This window comes from Myxocyprinus asiaticus, chromosome 10 (assembly GCF_019703515.2).
Source record: "Myxocyprinus asiaticus isolate MX2 ecotype Aquarium Trade chromosome 10, UBuf_Myxa_2, whole genome shotgun sequence".
NCBI classification, from domain to species: Eukaryota; Metazoa; Chordata; class Actinopteri; order Cypriniformes; family Catostomidae; genus Myxocyprinus; species Myxocyprinus asiaticus.
The window spans coordinates 43522501-43538341 of NC_059353.1; the positions used below are offsets into that span (position 1 = coordinate 43522501).

General features: G+C 36.4%; 2 protein-coding genes across 9 annotated transcripts in view; both read left to right on the forward strand.

Moving 5' to 3' along the window:
* Positions 1-6739, forward strand: part of LOC127446941 (protein ITPRID2-like) — an 81816-nt gene extending 75077 nt beyond the window's left edge. For 4 of the 6 annotated variants that reach the window (XM_051708287.1, XM_051708292.1, XM_051708291.1 and 1 more), the window contains 2 exons: positions 1017-1145; positions 4921-6739. In XM_051708287.1, the coding sequence (XP_051564247.1) occupies positions 1017-1124 (108 nt within the window). In that variant the 3' untranslated portion in view covers positions 1125-1145; positions 4921-6739. The remainder of the gene's footprint in view (positions 1-1016; positions 1146-4920) is intronic. The other 2 variants (XM_051708288.1, XM_051708289.1) reach the window with 2 other exon arrangements.
* Positions 6740-12897: 6158 nt separating this feature from the next.
* The window catches only part of LOC127447386 (protein phosphatase 1 regulatory subunit 1C-like), a 29997-nt gene continuing 27053 nt past the window's right edge, over positions 12898-15841 (forward strand). Inside the window, exons 1-2 of one of the 3 annotated variants that reach the window (XM_051709233.1) lie at positions 12898-13063; positions 14074-14261. In XM_051709233.1, the coding sequence (XP_051565193.1) occupies positions 14181-14261 (81 nt within the window). In that variant the 5' untranslated portion in view covers positions 12898-13063; positions 14074-14180. Of the gene's footprint in view, positions 13064-14070; positions 14262-15841 lie in introns of all 3 variants that reach the window. The other 2 variants (XM_051709231.1, XM_051709232.1) reach the window with 2 other exon arrangements.

The window sequence follows — 15841 nt, forward strand, 5'->3', positions numbered from 1 at the left end:
TCATACCACCCACTCCTATAGATTATTATAATAATTTATATATATATATATATATATATATATATATATATATATATATATATATATATATATATATATAATTATTATTATTATTATTAATTTATTTATTTATTTCACCCAATTTGGAATGCCCAGTTCCCAATGCGCTTTTAAATCCTCCTGGTCGCGTAGTGATTCACCTCAATCCGGGTAGCGGAGGACGAATCCCAACTGCCTCCACGTCTGAGACCGCCAACCCACGTATCTTATCACGTAGATTGTTGAGCGCGTTGCCACGGAGACATAGCGCGTGTGGAGGCTTCATGCCATCCATCGCGGCATCCACGCTCAACTCACCACACGACCCACCGAGAACAAGACACATTATAGTGACCACGAGGAGGTTACCCCCCATGTGACTCTACCCTCCCTAGCAACCGGGCCAGTTTAGTTGCTTAGGAGACCTGGCTGGAGTCACTCAGCACGCCCTGGGATTCGAACTAGTGAACTCCAGGTGTGGTAGCCAGCGTCTTTTACCACTGAGCTACCCAGGCCCCCCCCCCCCTACAGATTATTTTTATAATATTTATTCTTAAGACAAAGAACCCCTCCCTATTGTTTTGTTACGTATGTGGATCCAAAAGCAGCTAATGTTTTCCTTTCCCATCTCAAAAGAAAGTGGAAAAAGCATATTTTACTGTGACTGGCACAATTCAAGCATGTTCTTTGAAGCGTAATGGTTTTTGTGGGGTATAATGGTTGACAAATTTGCTTGTGAGATTTGCTCAGACTGATCTGATTTATGAGTCTGGCATGATGGTAAAGCACCTCTCATGCTTCCAGGTGCTAATAGGGTCGTCATGATGCTTAAGTTTCACTGGTCAATACCAGTTGAATTTCTTTGTACTTTTGACATCCCTAATTGTTATATGACACTTTTACCCAGATGTATTCTCACAATCAGCCATTTTGCCCTTAATGCAGTCTAACGTAGTTTTTTACGTATCGTCTCACAGATTAAAGAAAGCATCACGCATGAAATCAGACAAGAGATTTTGAATGAGCTCTTGGCTGCAGTGTCGCCTCCGAGATCTCCTCTGCCAGCAAGAAAGCCCCCTGTGTGAGCAGCATGACAGATGCTTGAGGTTTGTTTTAATGGATCGCAGTATGCTTAATACAGATCTGTTAAGTGCTTGTTACCTTTTTTATCTTGAAAGTAACATGAAGAAATATATTGCCCTCTCCTAAAAAGAAATAGTGTTTATAGGATATGCTTGTATCTGTTTCGTACTAGAGGAGTTGAAATGACATGTCAAGCATTGACAGTTTTAAAACACATTTTTCTTTTGTAATCATGCATGCTTTTTTTCATGACCTCATATTAATTGAGATGCTAGAATATTTGATATTTTAAAAACACAGCAGGAATATTTAAATAAACTGCAAAAATACTAAAAGGTGATTAAAAATTGTGAAAAACTTGAAATGGTGACCAGTCACAGTATCTAAAATAAGCACTTCTCCATATACAATATACACTGATGAGCCAAAACATTATGACCACCTGCCTAATATGCTGTTGGTCCTCCACGTGCCGCCAAAACAGCGCCGACCCACTGAGGAATGGACTCTACAAGACCCCTGAAGGTTTCCTGTGGTATCTGGCACCAAGACATTAGCAGCAGATCCTTCAAGTCCTGTAAGTTGTGAGGTGGAGCCACCATGAATCGGACTTGTTGGTCCAGCACATCCCACAGATGCTCAATTGGATTGACATCTGGGGAATTTGGAGGCCAGGGCAACACCTTGAACATCATCATGTTCCTCAAACCATTTCCGAATAATGTGTGCAGTTTGGCAGGGTGCATTATCCTGCTGAAAGAAGCCACTGCCATCATAGAATACCATTGCCATGAAGGGGTGTACCTGATCTGCAACGATGTTTAGGTAGGTGGCACGTGTCAAATTGACGTCCACATGAATGGCCGGACCCAGGGTTTCCCAGCAGAACATTGCCCAGAGTATCACACTCCCTCCACCGGCTTGTCATCTTCCCACAGTGCATCCTGGTGCCATCACTTCCCCAGGTAAACTGCGCACACATGCACGGCCATCTACGTGATGTAAAAGAAAAAGGGACTCATCAGACCAGGCGACCTTCTTCCACTGCTCCAAGGTCCAGTTCCGATGCTCGTGTGCCCGTTGTAGGCAATTTCGACAGTGGACAGGGATCATCATGGGCACTCTGACCGGTCTGCGGCTATGCAGCCCCATACGCAGCAGTGGGCGATGCACTGTGTGTTGACACATTCCTCCTGTAAACATCATTACAATTTTCTGTGACTTGTGCCACAGTAGACCTTCTGTCAGTTTGGACCAGACGAGATAGCCTTCGTTGCCCTAGCACACTGATGAGCCTTGGGCACCCAACACCCTGTCGACAGTTTGTCCCTCCTCAGACCACTGTCTGTAGGTACTCACCACTGCTGACCGGGAGCACCCCACAAACCTTGCTGTTTCAGAGATGCTCTGACCCAGTCGTACGACTATAACAATTTGGCCCTTGTCAAAGTGGCTCAGGTCTTTACTCCTGCCCATTTCTCCTGCATTCAACACATTGACCCTGGGAACTGATTGTTCACCTGCCATCTAATCTACCCAGACCTTGACATGCGGCCTTGTTAGGAGATGATCAATGTTATTCGCTTTACCTGTGAGAGGTCATAATGTTTTGGCTCATCTAAATATATATATATATATATACACACACACACACATACATACAAACATACATACACTGGCGGCCAAAAGTTTGGAATAATGTACAGATTTTGCTCTTATGGAAAGAAATTGGTACTTTTATTCACAAAAGTGGCATTCAACTGATCACAATGTATAGTCAGGACATTAATAATGTGAAAAATTACTATTACAATTTGAAAAAACTACTTCAAAGAGTTCTCATCAAAAAAAATCCTCCACATTCAGCAATGACAGCTTTGCAGATCTTTGGCATTCCAGCTGTCAGTTTGTCCAGATACTCAGGTGACATTTCACCCCACGCTTCCTGTAGCTCTTGCCATTGATGTGGCTGTCTTGTCGGGCACTTCTCACGCAGCTTACAGTCTAGCTGATCCCACAAAAGCTCAATGGGGTTAAGATCCATAACACTCTTTTCCAATTATCTGTTGTCCAATGTCTGTTTTTTTTTTTTGCCCACTCTAACCTTTTCTTTTTGTTTTTCTGTTTCAAAAGTGGCTTTTTCTTTGCAGTTCTTCCCATAAGGCCTGCACCCCTGAGTCTTCTCTTTACTGTTGTACATGAAACTGGTGTTGAGCGAGTAGAATTCAATGAAGCTGTCAGCTGAGGACATGTGAGGCATCTATTTCTCAAACTAGAGACTCTGATGTACTTATCCTCTTGTTTAGTTGTACATCTGGCCTTCCACATCTCTTTCTGTCCTTGTTAGAGCCAGTTGTCCTTTGTCTTTGAAGACTGCAGTGCACTCCTTTGTATGAAATCTTCAGTTTTTTTGGCAATTTCAAGCACTGTATAGCCTTCATTCCTCAAAACAATGATTGACTGACAAGTTTCTAGAGAAGCTGTTTCTTTTTTTGCCATTTTTGACCTAATATTGACCTTAAGACATGCCAGTCTATTGCATACTGTGGCAACTCAAACACAAAGACAAAGACGATGTTAAGCTTCATTTAATGAACCAAATAGCTTTCAGCAGTGTTTGATATAATGGCAAGTGATTTTCTAGTACCAAATTAGCAATTTAGCATGATTACTCAAGGATAATTTGTTGGAGTGATGGCTGCTGGAAATGGGAACTGTCTAGATTTGGTCAAAAATGACTTTTTTCAAATAGTGATGATGCTGTTTTTTACATCAGTAATGTCCTGACTATACTTTGTGATCAGTTGAATGCCACTTTGGTGAATTAAAGTACCAATTTCCTTCCGAAACAGCAAAATCTGTACATTATTCCAAACTTTTGGCTGCCAGTGTATATATACAGTATATTGATGCCATCTGTTGCAGTGTTCTCTGTTCTTCTATTCTATTTGCAAAGTAATGTTTGGGAGTCCTATTGACACACTAAAGCTGAAGATATAAATAACCATCTTAAGACAAATGTTTTTGTGTACATCTTATGTACAGTACTGTGTGTGTGTGTGTATGTGTATATATGTAGAGAGTTCCAAATCAGTCAGTTTGGATGCTGCCTTAGGGGCGTTCACACAGGACGAATTCTCACAATCTATCCACAATCCAATTTTTTAATTGTTAGTCTGTGTAAATATGTACTAGATGAAATTTTGTTTTTTATTATTATTTTTATTTATTTTTTTTGTGTGTGTGTGTTTTGAAGACACTGTGTCAAGTTAAAAACCATTAAAAACAATTCTGTAGCAAAGTTACTTTGCGGCCATGTCCATAAAGCCTCTGGGCAGCTATTTTCTCTCTCTATTAGATACAAGCGGGATGCAAGTACAGCTCCTATATATTTGAATGTGGAAAGACCAAAATCACAGAGTTTACAAGTAAATAACATATTTCAAATCAGCAATAAAATCTGACAACAGTCGTATCATAAATTGTGCTTCTTTAACTCCGATCATTCTGGAAAAAAAATCACTATTTTTTTTTTAGGCTGGTCCAGCTAATGTGCATGCGTGTTCTCCATGAAAAGTGGCAGGCATTGTCTCTGTCAAAAAGTTTTTTTATTAAGTTTACTAGTAACCTATCTCATTCTGTACAGTGCGACTCCGCCCAGCTGTTTTTGAATGCAAAAATGTGTCCTGTGTGAACACCCCCTGAAAATTCAGTTGCCTGTGTAAACAGAACATAGCTAGGCAGCTCACTAATTTTTGGAATGGTCCTCAATCAATACAGCTATTTTGCTTCCTTTAGCAGGTGAAGAAGTGAATCCTGTGAAACAGTCACACTAAACACTGGTTAAAGCCTTGCACTGAGAATGGCCCAGCACCTCTTTCTGGCTTTGTCTGTGAAGCCCTTCTGGATTCTACTGTCTGCTTCTGCATTACGGTCCAGTTTCTACATTCTCAGTGGTTGAAATATTCGACTGTCCGAACACGTAGCTTATTGTGGTATCCGTCTGGTATATATTACAGAAATGTAATGAATCTTTTCGGTTGTATTTGAGTATGTGATGCAGGTCATGTCGAAGTGTTGATTGCAGTCTTTAAAATACTTGTGGGTGTGTAACGGTTTCTATGTATGTGAGTGTGTGTTTAAGTGTTTGTTTGTCTGTCTTGGACAAAATGTCTACTGTAATCAGTTTTCTAATGCAACCTCTGTGAGGAACTAACTGTGCAATACATTTAACTTTTTTTCCAAACTTGAACTGACCAATCACAACTACTGTTCTACTTTCATAATGCACACAGCTGTCTTCATTTTCTAGTTTATGTTGATAGTTTGTCACATACTGTATGAATAGATAAGACACTTAAAAGGATAGTTCATAACTCTGACTTTTTTTGTGTGGAACACAAAAGGAGATTTTGAGCAGAATGTTACCCTCAGTCACTATTCACTTTCACTGCTGCATCTTTCCATTCAATGAAAGTGAACGTTGACTGAGACTAAAATTCTACCTAACATCTCCTTTGTGTTCCACAGAAAAAAAGAAAGTCATATAGGTTTGGAACAACATGAGGGAGAGTAAATTATGACAGAATTTTCATTTTTGGCTGAACTATCTCTTTAAGGATTTATCTGTGAGAAGATGAGCACTAAATTCTCTATATACACTAGCATATTCTTAAAGAGGAAGTTCATCCAAAATTAAAAATTCTCTGATCTTTGACTCACCCTCATGCCATCCCAGATTTGAATGATTTTTCTTCTGCAGAACACAAATGAAGATTTTTAGAAGACTATCTCAGTTGGTCCATACAATGCAAGTAAATGGTGACCAAAATTTTAAAGCTCCAAAAAACACAAAGGCAGCATAAAAGTAATCAATAAAACTCCACGGGTTTAATCCATGTCTTCTGAAGTGATCCAGTTAGTTTTGGTCTCCTTGGTGATCATGATTTCAAGCTTGATTACAGTTTCTAGTGCTCTGGGCATGCGTCAAGCACTGGGAAATGTAATCGAGCTTAAAATTATGATCGTGCCTGGAGACTGCAATGGCAAAATGTAAAGTGAAAAAGGATGAATATTTTGGTCAAAACCGATTGGATCGCTTCAGAAGACATGGATTAAACCACTGGAGTCTTATTTAGTTACTTTTATGCTGCCTTTTATGTGTTTTTTGGAGCTTCAAAGTTTTGGTCACCATTCAGCATTGTATGGACCTACAGAGCTAAAATATTCTTCTAACAATCTTCTAAAAAAAAAAATTGTGTTCTGCAGAAGAAATAAAGTCATACATATCTGGGATGGCATGAGGGTCAGTAAATGACCAGATAATTGTCATTTTGGTGTGAACTGTTTCTTACATTCTTACAGACAGCAGCTGTCAAATCTGATGTTTTGAGATGAGGATTTAAAGAGCAAAGAATTTAAAGTTTTTTACTTTTCCTCCATGTGAATGAAAGAACATAGGAAATGTTTTACTGGTGTACTTTTGTTTTAATCTAAACTGTAATAAATTGTCATACTAATTGATTTATGTGACTAAGGGGATATGTTCCCTTTTCACCTGGGATGCATGAGGGATCATCTTTAATGCAAATCATTAATAAAATTTATTTATTTTATATATATGCTTTGCCGTGTCATGATTTTGTTTGGGTTGTTGGAAATGGTGGAGGATTGTTCGAATTATGGCTTGCAATATGTGTGCTGTACAACAATTATGAATGTTCTAGGTTCAATACAACTTAATCTGTACCAACAGCATGTTTCACAAGCCATTGAGTAGACTGATACAGAAGATATTTTCGACCATGTAAAAAAAAAAAAAAAAAGGAAATCGTGTTTACAGTAATGCATTTAAAAGGTCTATGGGGTAAGTTATTATACTGGGAATAAACATTAAAATTCACACTGTTTCAAAAGTATAATCACAAGACTTAAACATTAAATGTGTTAACATGATACTGGTGTGACAGGATCAAAAAATGCTTTAACACGTGGCACTTTCCACAAACATGCTATAAAATTGGATCTGAAACTTGTCAGGAAACAACCCTCATAAAAACATTGATTGTCAACCTCAGGAGATTAAACTAAATATTGAAATGAGCTGTTTTATTTTATATTTACTATGGTTAAGATCAAGGTTTTAGGCACCCTGCTTTCACCTTGAACCTAAGAACACCTCTTACCCATTGATTCTCAATGTGATAATGCACAGTGGAAAATATTTTCAAAACAATGACGTTAAGAAAACGGATAAGTGTGGACGTGGCCTTAGCCTCACGAAACTGTCAGCTCTACAAACGAAGGGCTTTCAGCTAATTGCTTTTGATCTAATATAGGCCTACATCATTTCAGCTTGAACACTTTCACAATAACACCTCTTTCAGTCATCATCGTGCTTGTCCTTTGCAATTAATGTTTTTAATGCGAGCGACAATATTAATAGCAGGGATCTTTCCTCCCTCCTACTGCTGTGTTTAGTCAAGTGTGATGATGAAAATACCTGTGGGTCAGAAAAAAATTATTTGGATACAAACTCAATCTGGCCTGCTGTTACCATGGAAACATGGCTCTGAGATAGAAGGCACAGGTTTGTGGGAGGGTTCGATACTGTTTGGCATCCTTGGATTCAGTGGGTGTCCATTAACATAAAAACAGCTAGTTAGAGCTTGGGGATATTGATTCTATCTGACTTAATAACTTAACGATTGTGTGGGATTTCCATTTGAATTCACTAGTAGCTGTTACAGGCTTAGTTTTGTCCAATAAAGCAGCTTATAAAATGGATAGTGCTGTTTCTGTATGCTGAATAAACAGAGTTCCAGCCATGCTGAAAATCCATAATTTAGGAACAGTTATGAACTTTTTAACCTTATCACTACTGCGCAGCACTCATTGCGGACCATTGCTTTTGTTGCATGGTTCTCCCTGCTGAAAATCAAATACGCTGGTTTTGGGTCTTAGCTCAGCTGGTTTAAAGTAGCCTAGCCTGCACAATTCCCCCAAATACCAGCCAATAGACCAGACTGACCAGGCTTTTTGCTTAATAAAATCAAATTTTAGTGAAAATGTGTGTCCTTAATATTCTTTTTACAGTATGTAATAGTTGTTTTATTAAAGCTATGACCGTGCTATATTTTGAATACTGTGTATTAACGGCTAAAGGCCTATTGTTAGGCATGATGCGCAACAGTTGTGTTGTGTTATGTTTGTCTACTCAGGAGACAGGCTGAGTAGTCAGGTAAAAATACCTTTATTTCACTCACCGCTGAAAGCTGTCATGTCTAACAGAGGGTACAAAAAATCTTTGTCAACCCATAACACCTTCAATCGCACTTTTGTACCTCTAAAGTCACCGCCCCACAACACAAGGCCTTGGTTGTGCAGCCATCCGTGTGTGTTCCTAGACACACAAATGGACTCTTGGTCTGTCTGATGACGTCGCTATTTTACATCAAAGCTCTTTTCACAATGATTTTGGCAACTTGCATGACACAAACCAATGCTGTTGAGACTTGTTGCGCTTGCCGTGAAAAACATATTTGTTAAAGTTTACTCAACAGTTTGTCAGATGTATACGGATGTAATAAACAGTGCCTGTTTTGTAGCTCCTCCACCCTGGAGACATTCATTAAGTCATTTCCGTACTGATATTAGTCCCTGTGCCATGATGAGGGCCATAAGGGGATGCCACAATCTGTAAATAGGCAACTGTTATGGCAGGGAATAAACATAGGTCAGTGTACTGTGGTAGGCTACTATTTGTTCCAGCAGGGTCACCTTATATGAGTTTATCTCCTTGGGGTTCTTAAACTCTCTCTTTTTCCAGAACTACCTCTGATGATAACTCCTGAAAGTAATCTAGTAGCCTAACGACTGAAGGAAAAAAGAGGTTTCATTTCAATAAAAGTTTGTTTCACAACAATTTGTTGGGTCATGTTCTTTTGTTGGGTCTTTTATTGGAGAAAAAAATGGAGAAAACTTTTATCAATTTATTATATGAAAAACAATAATATAATCACTTTTCTTTTTTCAAATTGAAATTTTGGTAATGCTTTACAATAAGGTTCCATTAGTTAACATTAGTTAACATGAACTTACAATGAACAATACTTTTACAGCATTAATTCATCTTGGTTAGTGCTAATTTTAACATATAGCAATACATTTTTTTAAAGCAAAAGTTGTTTATGTAAACATTAGTCAATGCACCATGAACTAACAATGAACGTTTGTATTTTTATTAACTAACATTAACAAAGATGAATAAATGCTGTAAAAATAGATTGTTTATTGTTAGTTCATGATAACTAATGCATTAACTAATGTTAACAAATGGAATCTTATAATAAATAATAATAATTATAATTATAATAAAGTATTACCAAAATTAAAAATTGTTAAAGGGATAGTTCACCCAAAAATGAAAATTCTCTCATCATTTATTCATCCCAGATGTGTATGACTTTTTTTCTTCTGCAGAACACAAAGGAAGATTTTTAGAAGAATATTTCTGCTCTGTAGGTCCTTACAATGCAAGTGCATGGGTACCAAAATTTTGAAGTTTCAAAAACACATAAAGGCAGTATAAAAGTAATCCATAAGACTCCAGTGGTTTAATCCATGTCTTCAGAAGCGATATAAAGGTGTGGGTGAGAAACAGATCAAAATGTAATTCCTTTTTTACTATCAATCTCCACTTTTACTTTCACTTTCACCTTCTTCTTCTTTTGTTTTTGGCAATTAGCAATCTTTGTGAATATTGCCACTAAGTGGGCAGGGAGGAGAATTTATAGGAAAAAAAGGACTTAAATATTTATCCGTTTCTTACCCACATCTAACATGTCGCTTCAGAAGACATGGATTTAACCACTGAAGTCTTATGGATTACTTTTATTCTGTATTTTTCAATAAATCGGTAGAACCGTTTCACATGACTGGTGTCTGAACGATTTGTTCATGAATCCGACTGAATCTGTCCAAGCAATCGGTTTGGGTCAACAGCTCATTACTTATCGGCAATATTCAAATTTTTCAAATCGGACATCTCCAATTCGTAATAAGACGAGATACAGTAGGTTAGCTGAGCTTGCAAAAGAGCATTTGGAGTGTATTTTTGGACATGACTGATGAAAAAATCATATAAATTCTCATATTTTGATTACGTTTTCTTAAATGCAATTAAGCAACACTGTCAGAACAGTACAAAATTATCCTACACAAGTGCATGTGACATCAATTAAATAAAAGTTAGGTCAGAGGTAATCCAAAAGTAATTGGATTAAGTAATGCTTTTTTAGTCATGTAATTTGTAATCAGTACCAGATTACAATTCCGAAGTAATCTATCCAGTTCTAGCCGTCATCATTCTGTGATGTGTGGTTCAAGCTAATCTGTATTAAATGTGCTTGAAGTGTTTACTTGCCATTGCTTTCTCAGATCAGCTCAGGTTGGAATAAAGCTTTAAAAAACTTTCATTCCACTGAATTTCGAAGAAGTTGCACACAGTAATGTTCAGAATATTTCTTCTCCTGTCTCTGAAAATGTCCGGACTTTAAAATCTCCTTCCGAACACTTATTTTATGTGAAGTTTTGAGAACTAGGAAACTACTGCACATTGTAAACACGTATAACCAGAAATTAGTGAGCCTGATTATTTCAAAGCAAAAGTGTGTCATGAAGCTCAGTGCAAGTAGATTCTTGGATGTCAGGAACTATGGTAAAATGACCATGGGATTCACTCCTGTATTTAAATGCCATTGTCTCTTCCAAAACTTTGTAGTATGCATTTGGGTTTTCTATAAACTAGGCAATTGAGATAATTTAAGTTTTTTTCATTATTTTGATCATTAGTTATACTTTTGCCGAAATGTCTGAATCTAACCCCTTCAGGTTTTGTTTTAGACAGGCCACAGACTAATGACCTATTTCAAAGCAGGCAGGTGGATCAATAGCAGTTATCTCATTGGCAGATGTCCAGTGGCCTAAACAAATAGCACAGGTGGCGTCTGTCCTGGGTGGATAGGATCAATGCACAGTCACACTTTGAACCATTGTAGGCCACCTAATATTGCGTTAGTACTTTTTTTATTCAAGCAACAATTGCTTTTTGTATTGTTAATTTCTAGAAGATCACATTAATTATGTCTGTATGTGTTTTACATGGTTCCAATGGTTATAGAAAACATAGACACTTTGCTGGATTTTAAAATTGTGATTTCCAGGTCCAGAAAAATCATGGAAATGAATGCAATCATCATAAAAAGTCATGAATATTTCAACAGTGAACATATTTTTCTAGTTATGTTCAGCTTTTAACTTTTAATATATAACTTTGTACATTTTCTAAAGAAATTGTGTGATGCCTGTCTGTACTGTTGCTAGGGTGTTCTAGATTGTTGCTAGGGGGTAGCTAGTGTGTTCTGGGTGGTTGCTATGTGATTGCCCACTGGCCCAAGTCAAGTCCCTACACTGTCAAATCTAATTAGTTGAGATTTTTCAAGGCAATCGGATTGCATGCTTTTTCTATGTAAATGTACTTATTTGGCTCAAGTAAAATGAACTTAATTTTTTTTTTTTTAACTTATCTGTCATTAAAGTAGCGTTGTTTTTATTTAATTATTTAAATTGGTTTATAGCACATCTTATACCATTTAAGGGAAATTATGACTGGACTCTAGGTTAGCCATATGGCACATTGATTCTCCTCAGTACTTAGTGCACATAAATCTGCACTTTTGTAAAGTACAATTGAGTAAAGAAGAATGGCTTAAATTTAAGAGGCTCCAAGTTCAGCAGAGGTAACACTAATCACCCTCATGGTGACTTCACACAAATCACAACTATCAACCAGCTTCAACAAAACAACAACAATAGTCATAAGAATTAAAACTATATACATTTTTAAATAGCAATTATTATTTTTCTATATATGTATTCAAACGCGAGTGTATTCCAAACAGCATCAATTTTGTACTTGATAATTTTGAGGAAGCAGAACTTAAAGCCACAGATAAAAGAACATGTACATTTGAGATATGATTAAAAAATTTGACATTTCTAGTACTGTTTAATTGGGACCACTTAAATGTTTTTATTAATGACAACTTTATGATTTAGAGAGTAGTGGTAACTTAATTAAAAATTGTTAGAATAGTTTTAAATTTAGAATCTTAAGCTGAGTTGATTTTTTTTTTTTTTTTTTTTTTTTACAATTTGAGGATATGGCTTTAGAAAGCACCACTAATATATATATTTTCTAGAAACTCTTTTTGAGTACTCTAACAGTGAGTGCTCTCTCTATATAATCATTATCCATTAATCTCTATAAAATGCAATCTTTATAAAATCCTTATCCCGTAACCATAAATGCCCAGAAAAGGAAAGGAAATTAATTGTGTTGAGAAAGTTTTACATAGCACAAGATTATCAAACAGCTGTGACCAAAGCATCCCACACTTTGTCTTAAATTCCTCAATTTTGTAATATTTCCGCTCTACCTAAAAATAAAACGGCTGCTTTATCGGGACAATGATTCATTCCCACCACCCAAGAATCCCTGAATAATTTAAAATTCATAAATGAAGTGCCACTGAGATCGAGCATGTTATACATTATAAAGAACATTCTCTTCTCTCACAGTATACCCATGCCCATGAAGAGAAATCTGGCCATGTGATGCACAAAAACTGCCGACAGCATCCTGAATCAGGATCATAAATAATCTAGGAAGCATCAGCAAGGTCCCGGCGGGGGCTTATATTGCATTGCTCTGAGTGTTGGTAATGATAGTGAGAGAGGAGTCAGAGCACTTGCTATCTGAGCGTGTCCATGAGCAGCCAGAGAACTTGTACTGAGAAGTCCCACAGTAAAAGAGGAACAACCACCCAAGGAAGGATATATCTGCTTCTGTGAGGTGTATGGAACACGGGACCACAGAAAAGTGAGTGGGACAACATAGATCTGGGAAAGACAAACAAATTATTTGTTCTTTGTTTGCATCTCTCTCTCTCTCTCTCTCTCTCTCTCTCTCTCTCTCTCTCTCTCTCTCTCTCTCTCTCTCTCTATCTATCTATCTCTCTCTCTCTCACTTTGTCTAAAAAGCTTTATTGGCATGATTGTCAGTATTTACAGTTACCCTTTACAATAAGGTTCTATTAATTAACATTAGTTAATGCATTAGGTATCATGAACTAACAATGAACAATATATTTGTATAGTAGTCTATTCATCTTGGTAAATATACATTTATAAAAATACTATTGTTCATTGTTAATGTTAGTTCTTAATGCATTAACTAACATTAACATATGTAAATTTTACTTTTCTTTAAATGTAGAAATTAACATTAACCAAGATTAATAAATGCTGTATAAAAATTGTTCATTGTTAATTAATGTTAACTAATATTGTTAAGTAATGTTTACAAATGTGTTACCTTATTCATAACATTGCCAAAATGTTTAGAGTATGTATAGTGCTGAAATAGATGACAGAAATTAGTGAGAAGTACATTAAGAAATATATGAAAAGGAGAGAATAAAACACAGAACCAGGTAAAAATAAACACAATGCAATGGGGATTAATTGACATGCAAAATATGGTTTATACAAATGATATTGTCTTGTCTGAGTAACATATCACCCATTACAGTAATAAATGTACATTATTGGTTCTCTGATACAAGAATCAAGTTTCTTTTAGCCTCTTGGCTTGGTAAAAAAAAAAAAACATTACATTTATCATATACGTACACATCTACAAACTTATACACATCATTGAACAATATCTAGAAAACAAAATGAAGTTATTCAAATAAAACTAAATGTAGTGGTTTCTGTTATACTTTTTACACAGATTGTTATGCATGATGCATCATCCATCCATCTCTCTCTCTCCCTCTCTCTCTCTCTCTCTCTCTCTCTCTCTCTCTCTCCCACTCTGTGGAGTAGGGGAAGGCGGGCCGTCCAGGAGGGAGAGTAATTCACAGGGGCTGATAAGCAGGGTCCAGTTTGTCTCTCTTTCTCTCTCCATCACTCTACATCAGCTCGCTCTCAACATGGAGCCCAACAGCCCCAAGAAAATTCAGTTTGCCGTTCCACTCTTTCAGAGCCAGTTGGATCCCCAGGCGGCTGAGCATGTAAGTAGAGAGAGGTTCTTTTATTACATTGTGCCTAATGGAGACTGGCCTGCGGAGGTCTTCAGCTCCCTTGAGACTCCACAAAGTATTAGTTCAGTGCACATTGCAGGCAAAATCAGTTTTGTGATATGATGTCACAGATGAAGTCCTCTGCAGGGATTATAGTGCATGGTACATATCTAATTTTCTGTCTTTGTATGTGGGTAGTTGGCAAATAACATGACTATTTTTGTTTTCAACATCAAGATTTTATGTTAAACTTTATATGAATGTATAAGGGAAAGTGTACAGTATATCTTAAACCATGTAATTGGTCACCATTTCAAGTTTTTTGACATGTGTAGTCAGCTTTTCCCTTCACTCAGGGGCGTAGATTCCAGGGGGAGGGGGAATCTATCCCAATAATCAAAACCAGCAATTACAACCCCTCCAATATTTATACCATTATCAATGGAAACATATAAATGCTTCATGCTGCAACCCCCCCTTATTAGTATTCATTTTACATGATACTGTGTTGTGAATAAACTAGTTTTTAAGTGCAAACATTCCAAGTAATGTGAGGTCATAAAAGCTGCATGCATAATAATTATAAAGCAATTAGCAAAATGTTGTTTAAAATAGTTTTAGATGGAGTATAGCATGTCACATTGCAATACATGGCCACTTCTTAATGTTTGTTGTCTATCTCTGTGCACTTTCACTGTAACCGTGCTTTCTGCTTTTTTACTTTTGTTTAAACTGACGGTAGGGATGGGCAGATTGATTCTAAAGTATCGATTCTTCCGATATTGATGTTGTATCTAAAATATCAATTCTCACATAAAAATATAGATTCTAAAGTTGTTGTTTTTTTAACTAGTTATATTGGATTTACAGTAGTTACCATAAAAGTGAATGCATTTTATAAGCTTTAAAGAGGAAAAAGGAAAGTATATACTAGCAAAAATTAGGTTTAAATTAAGTTTATTTAAATTCAAAGTTGTTAAAACATTGATAATGTTCTGTATTTGTTGTTAATAAATAATACCCTTATGAAAATTAGTCTCCCAATGCTATTACGCCAGACTGTTAAACAGAGGCAGACTGAGTGAATTGGAAAGCACGCAAATTGTTCTTTTAATTTTAATGTTGGCTCATTTTAATATATCAATGCCTCAAAAATATATAGATAAAATAACGTGCTGATCAGTAATCAGTATATCAATATTTTATGCCATCCCTAATGGTTAGTTTTGTGGTTACTATGGTTTTACTGTCACTGATTTAAAATATATAAAGATCAGGGATTACTGTAGTAAAACCATGGTTAATTTTCGTAAGGTTAAAAAACAGAAGTCTAATCATTTTCATATGAATGTTTAAAAAAAATATTTAAAAAAATAATAATTCAACATGAACCATTTTATCAAGAATTTGCAATAAATAAATAAATAAATAAATAAACATCTGTATCGGTATTGATATCGTCAAAATTTGGCCTTGATAGTATTTGTTATCAGATTGAAAACAAAATAAGTGGTATCGGCCATTCCTAACTGACGTTTGAAGTCAAATGTATTTTTTTGTGCTAATCGACA